The sequence below is a fragment of the Talpa europaea genome, assembly GCF_964194135.1.
Source record: "Talpa europaea genome assembly, chromosome: 9".
Lineage (NCBI taxonomy): Eukaryota > Metazoa > Chordata > Mammalia > Eulipotyphla > Talpidae > Talpa > Talpa europaea.
Window position 1 is genome coordinate 115674523 of NC_140076.1, and position 16656 is coordinate 115691178.

The 16656-nt window shown below is 57.7% G+C and overlaps 4 protein-coding genes across 4 annotated transcripts; 2 read left to right on the forward strand and 2 right to left on the reverse strand.

Moving 5' to 3' along the window:
- Nucleotides 1–382: 382 nt before the first annotated feature.
- On the forward strand, nt 383–1327 carry TNFAIP8L2 (TNF alpha induced protein 8 like 2; the record flags this gene model as incomplete). Its single annotated transcript, XM_084243115.1, has 1 exon — nt 383–1327. The coding sequence occupies one exon, from the start codon at nt 383–385 to the stop codon at nt 935–937; it is 555 nt and encodes a 184-aa protein (XP_084099241.1). The 3' UTR covers nt 938–1327.
- Nucleotides 1328–2370: 1043 nt separating this feature from the next.
- LYSMD1 (LysM domain containing 1) lies at nt 2371–7778 on the reverse strand (the record flags this gene model as incomplete). The annotated part of the gene is made up of 3 exons (XM_084243383.1): nt 2371–2509; nt 2912–3276; nt 7599–7778. 3 exons carry the CDS (start codon nt 7776–7778, stop codon nt 2371–2373), a joined length of 684 nt encoding a protein of 227 aa, XP_084099509.1.
- A 139-nt stretch (nt 7779–7917) lies between these two features.
- On the forward strand, nt 7918–11176 carry LOC311177625 (sodium channel modifier 1-like). The gene is made up of 7 exons (XM_084243800.1): nt 7918–7951; nt 8788–8858; nt 9074–9162; nt 9255–9352; nt 9468–9556; nt 10708–10902; nt 11043–11176. Exons 2-7 carry the CDS (start codon nt 8842–8844, stop codon nt 11140–11142), a joined length of 588 nt encoding a protein of 195 aa, XP_084099926.1. The 5' UTR covers nt 7918–7951; nt 8788–8841; the 3' UTR covers nt 11143–11176.
- A 538-nt stretch (nt 11177–11714) lies between these two features.
- TMOD4 (tropomodulin 4) lies at nt 11715–14875 on the reverse strand (the record flags this gene model as incomplete). Its single annotated transcript, XM_084241835.1, has 9 exons — nt 11715–11827; nt 12203–12347; nt 12578–12721; nt 13070–13177; nt 13253–13383; nt 13495–13584; nt 14001–14117; nt 14401–14557; nt 14753–14875. The coding sequence occupies 9 exons, from the start codon at nt 14873–14875 to the stop codon at nt 11805–11807; spliced, it is 1038 nt and encodes a 345-aa protein (XP_084097961.1). The 3' UTR covers nt 11715–11804.
- Nucleotides 14876–16656: the final 1781 nt, after the last annotated feature.

Genomic DNA, 16656 nt, shown 5'->3' on the forward strand with positions numbered 1-16656 from the left:
CCTCAGTCTGTTCGGCTATAGGACGGCGATACCCCCACCCGGTAGCGTGTTGGGCAAAGCCAGAGGCCAGAGATGGCAGCTGGGGCACCCTGTGCCAGGCTGGCAGAGCCTACTTCCCTGAGGACTTAACCTGGGCCTAGCCTCCTAGGGGCCCTCATCCCGACCCAAAGCTGTCACTCCTCTGGGCTGAGCAGAAGTTATTTCCTACAGCACTAAAGGGAAAACACGAACAAGGCGGAGCGGACTGAGGGGGCCGAGGGAGAGATGAGACGCGTCGGAAACCCCAGGAGAAAGGGGGAAAGCCATTTCTCTCTGAGGAAGTCTGTGGCTGTTCTTCCGGTGACTGACCACATTCTTCCTACCCCTTCCCACCCCAGGAACCATGGAGTCCTTCAGCTCAAAGAATCTGGCCCTGCAGGCGGAGAAGAAGCTACTGAGCAAGATGGCAGGTCGGTCCGTGGCTCATCTCTTCATCGATGAGACCAGCAGTGAGGTGCTGGACGAGCTCTACAGGGTGTCCAAGGAGTACACGCACAGCCGGCCCCAGGCGCAGCGGGTCATCAAGGACCTCATCAAGGTGGCCATCAAGGTGGCCGTGCTGCACCGCAGCGGCTGCTTCGGGCCCAGCGAGCTGGCCCTGGCTGCCCGCTTCCGCCAGAAGCTGCGGCAGGGCGCCATGACAGCGCTCAGCTTTGGCGAGGTGGACTTCACCTTCGAGGCAGCCGTGCTGGGCAGCCTGCTGACCGAGTGCCGGGACACGCTGCTGGAGCTGGTGGAGCACCACCTCACGCCCAAGTCCCACGGCCGCATCCGCCACGTGTTCGACCACTTCTCTGACCCCGGCCTGCTCGCTGCCCTCTACGGGCCCGACTTCTCTCAGCACCGCGGCAAGATCTGTGACGGGCTCAGGAAGCTGCTGGACGAGGGGAAGCTCTGAGCGCCCGAAACAGCGCCCTGCACCTCGGCAAGATGGCTGCCCAGAAAACACAACGGCCTTTCTAACCTTGCTCACCTGCACTAACGCGCTTCAGTCCTCGGGCTTCAGCCTTCCCCCAGAGTGCTCGAGACTCCAAGGCCACCCCACCCCCAAACTGCCGGTGGAGAAGAAGCAGGGCTGAGGGCTGGGGCCTCTCTCCCATTCCGGCCCCGGGACAGGAAACAAAGCGGCCTGAAAAAGATGAAGTGAAACCTGGATCTCTATCTCCCCCACGAGGGACATTTGAAACAGGGAAGCCCCCTCCCCTATGAGCCAGGGGAGGAGAGCAGAGCCCACTAACCCTTCTGGGGACACTAAAGACAGAGGGGGGTGAGGGGTTCCTTAGAGCCATCCTAGACCGCCAGTTCCAGGCAGAGCCTGCACTCCAGAATGCAGGGAGATTATTACAGGGAAAATAAAACGACTAAAACATGCACAGGGCTCCATGTTTAATGTCCCAGCTTCACCCACCTCGTGTCACCAGAGGGAGGCGGTACGTGAAACCACTCAGATCACCCCCCGCCACCTCCACACGGGACCCAGGCCCTCTGGGCTCCCTTGCCTACTTTTGTTCACGAAACTCAAACCCTTGTAGTGCAGAGCAGTGCTGCAGCCACACATCAATACACAGCGTGGAGCCAGGCCAGACAGAGAGGCTGGGGGCCGGGGGGCATAGCAAAGAGACCCCCACGTTGTCTTTTTCTTCAGACTTCAGACTCCAGGTTGTTCTTCCTCCCTGATCCTCACCAGAGGCGGAACAGAGGAGGCAGGTTAGAAGGTGAACTGGCGCGCGGAGAGTCCCGGCCCCTAACTGCTGTCTTTTCTTAGAGTAAGAGTTGCAAAAAGGTGAGCATGAATCGGTCAGTCAAGACAGAGCCCACATTCGTTACTCTGCGGCCGGGGTGAAGGCTGGTACAGCTGACCGTCCTCTACAGCAGGCTGACGGCCGGCTGCCTGTCCTCCATAAAAGGAGGGAGACCAGCAGTCACTGGCTTTCTTTTTCTGGGTTCCCCGTACCCCAGCAATACAAAAATGTACTTTTTCAGCTAAGGATGAAGAAGAGTAAGATACAGCAAATAAATATTCCTTCAGTATAGCACCAAATAAATTAGACAACATAGTAGGGAGCCGGGGAGGGAGGGGGCTGGAGGGCCCCTGTCGTCCTGCTCTGAGGCCAGGAGGGGAAAGGCAGCAGGGATGTGAAAGTTGCTGCTCCAGACTCAGCACGCCCCATGTCAATGAAATTGTCCCAGGCCAAGGAACTTGAGGGGCAGGCGGCGGGTAAGAAGGCAGGAGCGAGGGAGGCGGCTGAGTTCCTGAGCCTCACCTCAGGCTCCTCTCCCCCTCAAGTTGCTCCTTCAACATCTTGCTTCTCTCAATCAGCTCTGGAGACGTCAGAGTTTGAAGATTTCATCCTCCTGGTCCCGAAGTGTCCGGGTCCGAGAGGTTCGGGTCAGAGGCACGGGACCTAGGACCGCACGCTGCTGCATCCGAGGAGAGCTCAGGTGAGAACCTGAATCTTCCACAGGCACCCTGCAGGGGAGGGGGGGTGGGGAGAGAGACAGATCAAGGGAAGAACTTGAGAGTGGGCCAAGAGAAGGGGTGGCCGGGAAGCTGCCCTCCTTCCTGTGCAGCTCGCCTTAGAGCTGACTGCACTAAGGAGTCTCAGTACCTGCTAGAAAAATCCAGACCCAGATACTCCTTCATGGATCATGCAAGCAGTAAAAAAGGGCAATTAACTCACTCAAGTAAAACACAGACCCCTTCCCACTGCCTCCGCCCAGCCCAGTGGCCATGGCTCTGCTCTCTGTCCCTCAGCCACTTGGGAGAAAGGAACCACCTGCTGATCATGCTGACTGACGTGTGCATGTGGCCAGGCAGGGCTGGAAGGATGAAAGGGCCTATGGGGTCTCAGAGGAACCATGCAAGACTCACCCACTATCACCTCTCTGCAGCTTCTGGGCGGCAGCCTTCTTTGACAGGCTGATCTGAGAATCAAGCTTCTTAAGGAAATCAGAGGCGGAGAGGTCGTGGGCGGGCGTGCGGGCCTCCTGGCCAGCTGAGGGGGGCGCCTCGCCGTCGGCTCGACCCGCACCTGCCTCTAGCTTCTTCCTCTGGGCTGAGGGTGGACAAGCCTCATCCTTCCTTGGCTGTTTCTCTTGCTCTCCATCTCTCTCTTCTTCAGAGTCCAAACCGTTGAAGAGGTCCCTGGGCTCTGTCAGGATGGGGATGTAGAGGGTTTTCTTCAGGAAGATGGAGTCATTAGTATAAAGGCGGTTTGCACGCTTAATTTGTTCCATCTTTAAAAAAAAGTCACAATTAATGACAGTAAAGACAGTCTTATATCTGTATAAGTACTTCATGCCTTTTAAACAGTCTGGCCCAACCCTGCAGCTGCCAAGCCAGCGTGCTGAGAAGGGCTGCTGTTATTCTGTTTCACTCATCAGGGGTTTTCATACATTTTGGGGTCAGGGCCACTTCACATTTTTTTAAATTGAGGGAAGTGTCTATTTGTGTAAATTAGAACTATCAATATTGACTATATCATCAATTGAAACTGAAAAAATATATATTTATTTAAAAAAAATAAGCCCATGACATTGTAACATATATATATATATATATATTTTTTTTTTTTTAAAGATTTATTTATTTATACAAGCACTGGGAACAGTCAGAAGCGCGGGAGGGTGAGAGAATTCACCAGAGCCGGAGCGGGGAGCAGAGCAGGCAGAAGGACCGAAGTACACTGCTGAGGGGAGCAGCGGGCGGCAGGAGAGGTCTGCGCGCCATGTGGGACCCTCCTCCGGTGGCCAGGGAGCAGCCAGGGATCGAACCGGCGGTGTAGAGGCTGCGGGCAGCTTCGCAACCCAGCGCTCAACCACTGCGCCACAGGGGGTGGGGGGGGGGCTGAACATTTACTCTTTCACACCTTGGTAGCTTTATTATTCCCTCGCTCTGCCTGGAGAACATCTACTCATCAGCTCTGTGCTACCTTCTTCAGGGCTCCCAGCGCACACGGGCCGTGTCCCCCCAACCACTCCCAGTGAACACGGCCCATGTCCCCCCAGCCACTCCCAGCGCACACGGGCAGTGTCTCCACAACCCTCCCAGCGCACACGGCAGTGTCCCTACAACCTCTCCACCCTATCATGCTGCCATTGGACGCTGAGTGTTTGCCGTGTGCAAGCGCTGACGCTGAAGGGCAGATTGGTGACTTGCTGTCCCCGTGTCCTTAAGGCGTTCCTCAGCATCACACAAACTTGGCACACAGCAGAGGCTCAAGAATGCTTTATAAATAAATAAACTGGATAATAAAATCTAGGAACCACAGCTATATATCACCAGTATTTTATTATCGGGGTGAGTCAGGCAGCTTTACTAAAAACTCGTCCCATACTGGCACCAGTTTGGGAAATCATATTCCTTATCCCTGTCAAATATTAAAGCTGTCTCCACCCGAGGCAAGACTGCTATAATAAAGTTGACTTATAAAATATCATGCTGTAACTTGTATAAAGAGAAAACCAGATTAATTTGGTTACGACTGGCTTATGTTTTGTACCTTGACTTCACCACATGTTTTGATGCTATTAATTCTGTTTTTCCTGTGCAACATCCTAGGCCCCATCGAGGTCCAAGACGCTATGAATTCATTTGTGAACTGTCTGTCTTTTTTTTTTTTTTAAAGATTTATGTATTTATGCATACAGGTGCTGGGGGTGAGAGGATTCACCAGAGAGAGAGGGGAGCAGAACAGGTGGATCTATTGAAATACACTGCTGAGGGGAACAGCGGGCAAGACAGGAGAGGTCTGCTGCGCCATGTGGGTAGCTCCCTGGCTGGGTAACAAACTCTTGATGCAGTGGCTGCTGATAGCTTCATAGTGCTGACGCTTAACTCCTTGCACCACCAGGGAGGCCTTCATTCCACTTTTAATTTTTTTTTAAAGATTTATTTATGCATACAAGAGCTGGGGTACAGGCCAGAGTGTGGGGTGAGAGGATTCACCAGAGACAGAATGGGGAGCAGAACAGGCAGACTGACTGAAATCCACTGCTGAAGGGAGCAGAGGGAGAGTCAGGAGAGGTCTGCTGAGCCATGTGGGTAGCTCCCTGGCCGGGGATCGAATTCATGCTGCAGTGGCTGCGATAGCTCATAGTGCCGCGTCTTAACCTCTGGCCCCGCCAGGGAGGCCCTTCCACTTTTAAAAAATGGAAATAACCAGGGTCTCCTAATAAAGTCTTGCAAAAATAAAGCAACATGCACAGAGACTGGCACATACTAAACGTTCCTTAAAAGACAGGCAGGTAAAAACTAGGAAATTATCATTCTCTTCTACAGCTTCCCCAGCCTGCAAACGGCGAGGAAACAGGGTCTAGCGAGCTGTGCACGAGGCCAGAAGCTAGAACGCTGCGTCACCACACCGCGCAGCTTGTCTCTGCTCACAAGGGCACGACGCTCTAAGAAACTACAACAGCAACAGCCCGTCCACTGGCAGCTCAGCCCCCGGGCCCCGCTGGCAGGGAGGGCCACGGGCACTTTCACTTCCACTTCCTGTGTTCAGGCCGTGCCCTCTGCCTGACACGCTCACTTGCTTGAACTCCCAACCTTCCTGTGTAGAAATCTTCGCCAGTTTCATTCATTCAAAAAACATCTCGGGGTCTCCCTAGTGGCATAAGGGGCTAAATCCCAGCGCTATGATGATATTGGCAGCCACTGCAGTTGGATCCTTGGCCAGGGAGCTGACCCACATGGCGCAGCAGACCCCTCGTCTCCCCGCTGCTCCCCTCCAGTGTGTTTCAGTGGATCCGCCTGCTCTGCTCCCCACTGTCTCTGGTGAATCCTCTCACCACTACACCCCCACTCCCCCCGTACCTCTGGCCTACACCCCAGCTCTTGTATGCATAAATAAATAAAAATAAATCTTTAAAAAAAATCATGATAGAGATTAAGCTTCTATGTGCTGGAGGCTACACTAGACACTATAGATGCAAACTTGAAAGGAAACAGTTCCTTCCTTTAAGGAGAGCAGAGGGGCCTCCCCGGTGGCGCAGCGGTTGAGCGCTGGGTTGCTAAGCTGCCCGCAGCCTCTGCAGTGCCGGTTCCATCCCCGGCTGCTCCCCGGCCACCAAAGGAGGGTCCCAAATGGCGCGCAGACCTCTCCTGCTGCCCGCTGCTCCCCTCAGCAGTGTCCTTCGGTCCTTCTGCCTGCTCTGCTCCCCGCTCTGGCTCTGGTGAATTCTCTCACCCTCCCGTGCTTCTGACTGTACCCAGTGCTTGTATAAATAAATAAATCTTTAAAACAAAAAAAAAAAAAAAAGAGAGAGCAGAGGCTACTGGGTAGGCAAAGATATAAATAACCTGATCACACAGGCTGTAGAGAGACACCAAAGCAGCAGCTTTAAGTCTTTCAAGGTCCACTGTGATGGCTCCTTAAAATGTGCACTGATGCCCATCCCCCTCACATTCCCTCCAAGCCCAAGTGAAAATTAATCTTTTCTAACTTCCCACCCTTTGCTAAAATACCTCTATACACTCACCACATCTATCATAAACAATCATTACCTGTGTCCCTGTTCATTCCTCACCAGTTACAGGAAAGCGGCTGTTATACATTTGATTTATGTTTCTATCCCCCAAGATGGTGACCACAGTGCTTTAAACATACTAAGCATAAAAATGTTGGCTAAAATTGGGGGAAGGGAAACTCATGACTTTAATTTTTCAAAGAATTGGGGTGTAGACCAGAGGTGCGGGGGGTGAGAGGATTCACCCGAGACAGAGTGGGGAACAGAACAGGCAGATTGACAGAAATCCACTGCTGAGGGGAGCAGCGGGGAGACAGGAGAGGTCTGCTGCGCCATGTGGGTCAGGTCCCTGGCCAGGAATCGAACTCCAGCTTCAGTGGCTGTGGATAATTTCCCAGTGCTGCGTCTTAACCCCTTGCACCACCAAGGAGGGCCAGAAACTCATAACTTTAATGCAATATTTTTTTAGGCCTAGCAAATATACCCAATGCATGACCTGAAATGTTTGGCATGCTGAGCACAGGTTTTGCATCACAAAGGCCACCTTACTGGAAAGAAGAAAGTAGAGCAATGAGGAGGAAAAAAGAACAAGACAGGCACTTTAGGAACTAGAACTAAAAACCAATGTTCCGTTATTTGCTATGAATGTTTAATCCGGCTCAATTAAAAAGCCCCACACGGTTATTAATAGCATGGGCTTTGGACTCACACCTGCTTGAATTCCCACCCTAACGCTCACTAATTATCTGACCGTGATCAAAATGGCTAGCCAGTCTAGGTCTCAGGTTCTTCATCTGCAAAAAGATGACAGTAACTGTCCACTTGACAGGGGTGTGGGGCTCCCCGGGGCTCCGGCTGTGAAGCCCCTGGCACCGGGACTGGCATAGAAGCGGGAGCCGCGCCTCCCCGCCGGGGGCGGAACAGGGTTTGTCCCAAGCAGACAAGGCTGAGACGGGAAAACAAACCGATCAAGGGGCTCAGTCACTACACTAGTAGGGACATTTCAGGGGAGCTCCTAGCAGAGCCCCCCCTCTCCTGAGGAATGGACCTCTCCTAGCTGCTCGGCCGCACCTCAACCCGGGAAGACTCACCGTCACCCCGTACTTGAGCGCCAGCCCGGCCAGGGTGTCTCCGGGCGCCAGCTGGTGCTCCAGGCGTCGTTCCCTCACCGGGGAGCAGGCCGACTGCGCGAGGCTCCCGTAAGAACGAGCCCGGCTCCCGCGCAGCAGTCCCGACGCCCCGAGCGGGGGCTGCCGAGAGGGAGAAGCCATCTCCGCGCCCGCCGACGGCGGGAGGCCGGGCTCGGTGGCCGACGGTGCGGGGCCCCCGGCCCGGGGCTCCTTCCCGAGGGGTCTCCTCCGCGGGCCCCGCAGGACGCGGCCTCCGCGGCGCGCTGCTCCTCCACGGCCCGGCCGCGCCCGCGCGCCGCGTCCCGGGCGCTCAGGTGAGGGGCCCGCGCTCCCCTCAGCCGTCGGCCGCCCCGACGCCCGCGGCCGCGGCTCGGGGCGCCCCGCGTGGGGCAGCCGGACCTCGGGGCCCTACCCCGCCCGGCCCAGGGCCGCCGCTCCGGGGGGGAGGCCAGTCGGGCCCGCTCGAGCGGACGGTCGCCGAGGCGAGGCGCGCGGCGCCCGCGCGGGCTGGCGATCGCCCTTCCTCTCCCGCACGCTCAGGCGCCCGCTCCGCGCCGGCTCCGCCGCTCGGCCGGACGCGCGCCCCACGGGGAGGGCATCGTCACTCCGGCGGGACCTGCGAGGGCCCGGATCCGGCCCGGCGGCAGGCGCTTCGCGAAGGGACTTCATTTCCCGAGAGGCTCCGCGCCGCCGCCTCGCGGCGCCCGCAAGGCAACGCAGTCCCCGCGCCGGCCGCGAAGGGCGCTCGGCGCCGCGCGGTGCATGCTGGGCCGCGCGGCCCGGAAGTGGGGCCGGCCGGAAATGACGCGGCCGCCCACTCTTGCGACGGTGGCCTGGAAGGCGTGGGGGCGGCGCCGCCGTGGGGTTCGGGCTCCCGGGACTCTGTCGGGATGTCTTTCAAAAGGGAAGGGGACGACTGGAGCCAACTCAACGTGCTGAAAGTAGGTGCTAGAGGACAGCGTCGGGCTGCGCGAGCGGCCCCCCGAGCGCCGCGAAGCAGCCGTGCGCCCCACAGCAGCGGGGGCGGGGCCGGCGGGGTCCGGGCGCCGGGAGAGGGGTGCAGGCCCCCCTCCGCCCTGGGCCCCCTGTCCCTGGCGTTTCCCATCTGTGTGGTTGACCCCCTCGGGGCTTCTCCCCTGAACTCCTGCAGAGACGAAGAGTCGGGGACCTGCTGGCCAGTTATATCCCAGAGGACGAGGCGCTGATGCTGCGGGACGGACGGTGAGGGCGAGGAGTGCGTCCCGAGGGCGCTGCGTTAGTCTCCAGGAGTGTGTGAAGCGCGGGAGCGGCTCTTTCGCGCTCGCTTCTCTTTGGCGCCGTGAGGGACCCAGCTGCGGGAAGTGCAGTTTGGGAGACTTGGGAATAGGGCTTTGGTGGGACCTCCAGCAGACACCCCCACTCCCCAGGGACTGATTGTCTTTTGTTCTCTTCTCCAGCTTTGCTTGTGCCATTTGTCCCCACCGACCTGTGCTGGATACCTTGGCCATTCTGACTGCCCACCGTGCAGGCAAAAAACATCTATCCAGTAAGCTTGGGGGAAGGCAGGAGATAGAGTAAAACCTCCCAGTCTCTGCAGACGATTCTTGTTCTGCTTTTACTTCTCCTGTTTCTTTTCAGGTTTGCAACTTTTGTATGGTAAAAAGCAGTCAGGAAAGGGGGTGGATCAGAATCCAAGACAGCTGAATGAACTGAGAAGGGAAGAGACCAAAGCTGAGGTGATCAGAAAAGGGAGGGTGTGTTCCAGGCAGAGCTCTACTGCACACTTTAGGCTGGACAGTGCCTAATTTCTGGTTCTGAAGCCACCTACTCCGTCTCCCGTCTCCATGCCAGGCTCCTCTGTTAACCCAGACCCGGCTGATCACCCAGAATGCTCTGCATAGAGCGCCTCACTATAACAGTTGCTGCCGTCGAAAGCCCAGGTATGTGGGGTGGAAAAGCCAGGGGCAGGGAGGGACAGGAAAAGGTAAATGGCTCTATAATGTTTTCCAAGTGTAATAGGGCAGCCCCGATATTGAACTGGTTGCCTGGCTGTGGGTCCTCACCCGCGCGCTTCAAAGGGACTTATGAATACTCCACTGCAGGCACACACAAAAGGTTCATAAAAGGTTTATTTACAAGGGAAAAGAAAATAAGAAAAATGTACAACTCAGGGAGAAAATAGGGAAATAAAGTCTTTAATGCGTCCTACCCGATCCGCCGACCTGGAAACCCAAAAAGCACTCTCAGAGCTGGCCAGACGCTGCGAGCTGGTGGAGAGCCAAAATGGGGGAACCCTCCAAAGCCCACGTGTCTGGCTTTATACCAACCTGGCTGCTTAACCCCACCCTCAGGTCCCAGCCACCTTCCCTTTGGTGTTGATGGGATTTGGAGTTCCCAGTGTCTTCGGCTTTGGCCTGGGGTGGGGGTAAAGTCCACAAAGCCTGTATGAAATTAGCTTTAGGACATCCTGTTCCCCCTAACACAGTACTCTAAGGAATGTTAGTGTTCTGGACATGGTAGCTGGTATTTAAGGAAAGAGTTTTTAATCTTTGAAGAGTTATTTTAATTTATTTATGCATGCAAAGACTGGGGTTTAGGCCAGAGGTGTCAGGGGGCTTGAGAGTATTCACCAGAGACAGAGTGGGGAGCAGAACAGGCAGATTAACTGAAATACACTGCTGAGGGCATCAGCAAGCAAGACAGGAGAGGTCTGCTGAGCTGTGTGGGTCAGCTTCCTGGCCGGGGATTCATGCTGCAATGGCGATAGCTTGATAGCGCTGAGACTTCAACCCCAGTGCCACCAGGGAGGCCCCAGAGTTTTTAATCTTTTAAAAAGTTTGGGAAAGAGAACTTTTGTCGTTCTACACGAAGAATACTAATATTTCTATATTTTAAGGACTCTGTGACCTTTTTTTTTTTTTTTTAATTTAAAAAACTTGTAATCCTGCCCTTCCTAAATTCATTTGATTCCAAAGTCCCGCGTACGCAGAACATAACCCTTGAGGAAACCCTGGGGTGGAAGGTTTGGGAGTCACAGGGGAGTCGCCCTTTCCTTTGCAGCCTTTACAGGCTTTGATTCTTCTCCACCCAGACCAGAAGCCACTCGTCCCTCCACCTCCCATTCCTCCTTGCCGCCTCCAGAGGCCGCGCTCCCAGGTGAGGAGAGCAGCGGGCAGCCTGAGGCTGTGGCTGGCCCCCGGGCTGAGGAGTCCTCTGCCATCTCGCCCCCTGCGCCTATGAGCCCCGCGAGGAGACGGGCTCTGGCTCACTACCTCACCCTGAGAAGGTGAGTGTGCACAGTCACGCTGCTCACTTCCTGGCGCCTTCCCAGCCTCCTCATTCAGGCTTTCTCCTTTGTTTTTTCTGACCCCACTACTTCATCAACCTCTTTTCCTGATCAGTTCTTTTCTTCTCTGACATCTCCAGCTCTGGATGGATCCCAGATGGACAAGGTCGATGGGTAAAGGATGAGAATGTTGAGTTTGACTCTGACGAGGAGGAGCCCCCTGGCCTCCCTTTGGACTGACACCCTCTTTTCTCTTGCCCCATTCAGTCCGTAATAAAGCACAGCAGGCGCTGGGCTCGCCTCGTGTCTGCTTCCTTGTCCCATTTCAGGACTTCGGATCTGTTCACTCCCAGCCCGTCCCTGCCGTGTACACGGGGCCCCATGCTTCTGACCCCTCCCCCACCTACTCCCGAAGTCGTGCCAAGCGTCAGCTGCATGCAGCCCAGTGCCCTATTAATAAGCCTGTCAGAAGGAAGTCTTTGCCCTTCATGTCGTTTGCCTTCTCCCCACCTCCACTGAGTCTTTTCCTCCTTCAGATCACACGAGGGTTGTGGAGCTGCACCGGGGGCCTGGCCACCTTTGGGAATAAGGCCAAGACTAGGTACCCTGTGAAAGTAGAAGAGACTGAAGGCGTTAGCAGGGTTATGGGGAGCCCCAAGGGCGGGAGCTCCCCCACCTCCTCCTAGTAACTTGACCCTCCCTGCCTGTTGATCCCTAGAGTATAAATAATCCCCTGATGAGCTGGCAGTAACCCTTGGGGGTTAGTGCCAGGATTCCCATCCCAAAGCCCAAGGAAGGAGGCAGGCAGCGTGGACAGAAGGGCCTTTATTTACAGGAAAGGGGGAAGGTGATGAGCTGAGCATCCGTGGCATCGCCTCTACACGATGAAGGCGAAGGGCGTGTTAGCTCTTTTTTTGCTGGCGACCTGTGAAAGCAGGAGAGTGAACAGTCTTTATTCCACCTCATTCCCACCAGGTGCTTTTCTCTTTCTAGTTCTTTGGCTAGACTCAGAGGTAACGTCTTAAGCCACCAAAGTTGCACACCCCACATTGTCACAGCACCGTGAGAAATAACCTGGCAAATGAAAATCCCCTGCCTCTGAGCAGGGCCGTCCTCCTCGCCTCTGCTCTGCTGGCTGGGCCTGGGGCGGGAGCCCTCCGCCTCCTCTCTCGTCACTGACTGGCTGCCTTGTGTGAAGGCTGCTTTGCTGGCGCCCAGGCTCTTAGTCACTAGGCTTTCAGGAGCACCCATCTGTGTCTAGGGCCCCTGTCACCCCCCACGGCCCCCGGCAGGGACTCACGGAGTTCGTTGTTCCGCGTCATGGCCTGGGCTGCCCGAGCTCGTGGCCCCTGCTGAGTGAAGTGGTAGCCAAAGCGGACGATGGAAGGGCACTGTTCGAGCACCCTGGCCATCTCCATCTCCACCGCGTCTCCGGGCCACTGGCGCTGACGGAGGGAGGGGAAAGCTGTCAGGCCCCCTCGCTGGGCCGCTCACTGTCCCCAACCGTGCACCTCTGGGAAGCCAGAGACTCGTTTCTCTAGAGTGGACGGTGGGACGTGCTGACTGGGCCCCCACGCGGAGGATGAAGAGGAGATTGAAACAGGCAGCCCCACGCTGCCGCGGGGAGCAGAGTCAGCAGGCGCAGGCTCGGGGGAGGCTGCGCAGGGCCGCTGACCTGGTTGTCCACGCGGAGCTCGGTGAGAGTGGCGTTCTCCCGAACTGCCTGCAGCACGGCCATGAGCCCTGTGCTACTGATGAAGTTGGACTCGATGTTCAAGCTCTGCAGGCTGCGGTTCTCCCGCAGCATGTCGGCCACCGCCTGTGTAGTAGGGACTGGGGTTAGGGTTAGGGGCCGTCTCACAGATGGCCGAGGAGAGAGGACAGGAGCCAGAGGGAAATGCCCTTTGGGAAGGGTCCTCCCCGAGCTGTAGGTGGAGCCCCGGGAGATGGGAGTGCGGGAGACAGTAGGGGAGAGCGGGGTCTGTCTCCTGGGAGGATGACCTGAGAATTCCCGGGGCTGGGAGCTGTGGGGCTCAGGGAGGGGTCTCCATCGGAGCCACCCTAAGAGCGTGATGGGAACGGCGCCCTGCACAACCCTTCGCAACAGCCCTGCCAGGGGGGTGCTGGGGGAGGGCAGGGGGCGCTCTGGGGCATCCTCCAGCCTTACACTAGCGATGGGGTCGCCGCTCTTTGTGGCCACCAGGCTGAAGCTGCGGACATGGGTGTTGGTCTTCATGGCCTCGCACAGCTCCGTGAGCAAGGGTATCGGGATGTCCTGCGGGGCGGGAGGCGGTGGGCACTGGCACGCGTGTGCAGTCTGCTATTTGGACGGGGGTGGGGGGTCAGATACCTGTATGTTGTTGAGGTTCACTTCCTCCAGCTCCTTGTCGTTGCTGCGAACACTCTTCAGGATCTCCTCGATGTTTGTGGGGTTTGGGGGCTCATCTGGCACTGGCTTATACTTGTCAGGCTGCACCACACCTGGCAGGTGAGGAAACCCCAACATGGCCCCCCGGTCTCACCCCTGGATTCCCTCTCCGGGTACCACATCCACCCACTGACTCACCCTCGCGCTCTCCGTGCCCCACTTACTGCTGATGCCCTCCGTGTTGCAGATCTCGCCGCTGCATATGGCATCATAGTACTGCTTGTTGCTCATCAGCGTGTACATGCCCAGGATGGCTGCAGAGGTGAGGCCGGGCTGGAGGCGGGCTCTTGTCCCCGGCCCCTGCTCCACCCTCCCCCAGCCTCTGGGGTCCCTGCCTTGACGCCGAGGGTAGCGATTCTTTGGACACCGAGGCAGGGCTCTGCGGAGGTTCCCCAAGCAGCCACCACAGGGTGAGGGAGCCCATCAGAGTCCCTCCGTTTTCAGCCTGAACTGTGCCGCTGCTGTGCTTTACAGTCTGTAAATTGTCTCTGAGACTTAACTTACTGAGTCTAAAAATGAGTCAGTGACCATATAAATAAGAAAAATTTAAAGCCATTACTAGATGCGTTCTCCCACATCGTGTCCTGGTTCAGGGCCTTCCCCCGAGTCCCAGACCATGGCGGGCCCCCGAGGTCCCGACCTTCCCACCTCCTCGCCCTGCGCTGCCCACCTGCGATATCGCACATCTCCGCGTCCGTGGCGTTGGCCAGCGCCGCCTCCAGCTCCGGCTCCAGCGTGATCTGCTCCTGTGCGGGGATTTCCCTCTTGGGCTGAATAAAGGGTTTCCCTGACCGAGAGATGAGGGTGGTTCAGGCTGCGGTCATTTCCCCGGCGATCCCAGCCTCCAGCTGCCTTTGCTCTCCAGGGGGCGCGCTGCTGGGGCACTGGGCCGCCGCCAGCCCAGGGTGCCCGGTCCCTGCGCCCTCGCGGGGACTGGGGTGCGCGAGCTGGCTTGCAAGTGCCAGGGAGGTGAATCCCTAGGGCGGCCGGGAGCTGGAGGATGAGAGGCAGGCTGGGCTGGGGGAGACAGCGTGTGGGTTCAGGAGGCGTGGGTCTCAGGGTCTCCGTACCCTTCTTCTCGCCTGTGAAGGGCACCAAGTCTTCCCGCTCTTTGACCTCCAGGGCCTGCTGCTCCAGGTACTGCAACAAGGCCTCTCGGTCCAGGGGTCCCGTTGGGCTCTTTTTGGTCTGATCTCGTTGTCTTAGTCCAGCTGGCAGGAGCATGTTCTTAGGGATGAGTTTTGGGGAGCAAGTCAGACCGCCCCAGCTCCTCGAGGGTTCCCCAGAACAACTCCAGACACCTTTTCCCTGGCCCTCTTGGGACTCAAGGTCCCGGAGGTGACACCGGTCTCAGCGTCTGGGGGACCTACGCCCTGCCCAAGTGCCTGGGGACGGCGCCTGCCGCCCCGCGCTGGGGCGTACCTCGGGGTCCATCTCCTGTAGCTCACAGTCCAGCTGCTCCAGCTCCTCGGGGCTCAGGGTCCTCAGGATCTCATCTTCGTCTATGTCTCTGTACTTCTCCAGTTCCTTCTGATACGACGACATGATGGCCCCCGCCCCCTCCCCGACGGGTGGCGTGCGGAGCCTGAGGGGCGCAGGGAAAGCGGTTGGACAGGGCGGTGCGTGCCCGCGGAGGGGGTCGGGCAGCACCAGCACTGGGTGCCCCGCTTAGCAAGCTAGCTGGCACGGGGAGGCGGGAATGGTGAGGTTAAAACCAGAGCCGCCGCCGTCCTGCGTGCCCAGTTTCAGCTGCTCTGGATGGGGACCCCGCGTCTAAGCTGACTCTGCCTCCCCATCGTGTGATGGAGAAATCCTAGCAGCGCCCTCCCGTCACCCTCGCCAGTCGCTGGTGCCTCTTGCCCTCGCACAGCTGCCAGGGGCCCTGCCAACGCGGCTGGCCCCGTGCCGGGGTCCTGTTGAAAGGAAGGGGGGGAGGCAGAGGTCTTCGGGGAAATTCCTCCTCTCTCCCCCAGTCCAGCCTTGTCCTAAACGGGTGGAAGCAAGCGGGGAGCACGGGGGACAGAAGAGGCAGCTCTCCTTCCCCGCTGCCCCGCTCCTTTCTCGCGCCGTTTGGGGAACAGCTAAAATCTCACTCTGTTTGCTGAACTTCTGAATCCTAAGGCCCAGCCAGGGCTCAGGGGAGCTGGGGGACTTCCAGGGGGGAAGGGTGGCTCGGCCTCCGGAGAAAGGACTGGGTCCCTGTCGCTGTTCTGGCTCTGGGAGGGCGGGCGACACGGACCAGTGGACGGAAACGCCTCTAAATGGCAGCCTTTCTCTAAAAGGGGGGGGGGTCAACTTGCAGCCCTCGCAGTATGACACCCACGCGCTGCACAGCCACGCCGCGCTGAGGACGAGCGGCCCGGGTGTGGTACTTACACTCACGTCGACTGCGGCTGTGGGATAGGACGGGCGGTGGCAGAAACATACACTGAGTGACACAAAGACACGGCACGTCATTCCCGGTGGGCGCCGCTCGCCGCATCCCACCGGCTCCGATCAGCGAGCCCCCTTCCTTCCCCACGTACCGGTCCCGGAGCCACCTCCTCTCTCACCGCCCCTGTCTGCTGCTGGAGCCCGTCCCGGCGGCAGGAGGAGCCCGGTGCCGGGGGAGCGGGTGGGGGAACAGTGAGCTCAGCATTTTATTATTTTAGCTCTGGCCAGGTGGGGGGTAGTGGGAGATCACATATACACAGCGCGTACCCCACCCGCCCGGGAGCCTCTAGTGGCCACGCACGGCCACGGCACCTGCTCCCCTGCCCTTCCTGCCGCCTCAGTCTCAGAGACAGATTCCAGGAGAGCCCGGAGCGCCCACAGGTTGGGTGCTCGCTGTATTCCAAGCAGTGAATTTAAGTGACACAAAGGTGAACTTCAGGGTTTTGCTTTGGTGTCTAATTTTAGGGTGTTCATAATCTGGCTGGAGGATTGCTTTTAATTTGAAAAGGGGGGTCTCCCTGGTGGCGCAGGTGGTTGAGCACAGCGCTGTGAAGCTGTCCGCAGCCTCTGCAGTGCCAGTCCAATCCCCGCCGGCCGCAGAGCAACCCACATGGCGTGGCAGACCCCTCCTGTCTCGCCCGCTGCTCCCTTCAGTGTATTTCGGTCATTCTGCCGGTTCTGTTCCCTGCGGTCTCTGGTGAATCCTCTCACCCTCCCGCACATCTGGCCTGTACCCTGGTTCTTGTATAAATAAATATAAAAAAAAATTAAAAAAGGGGGGCCTCCCTGGTGGCCTAGGGGTTGAGTCTCAGCGCTTTCACCACTACAGCCTGAGTTCAGTCCCGGCCAGGGAGCTACCCACAGGGTGCAACAGACTTCTCCTGACTCCCCTC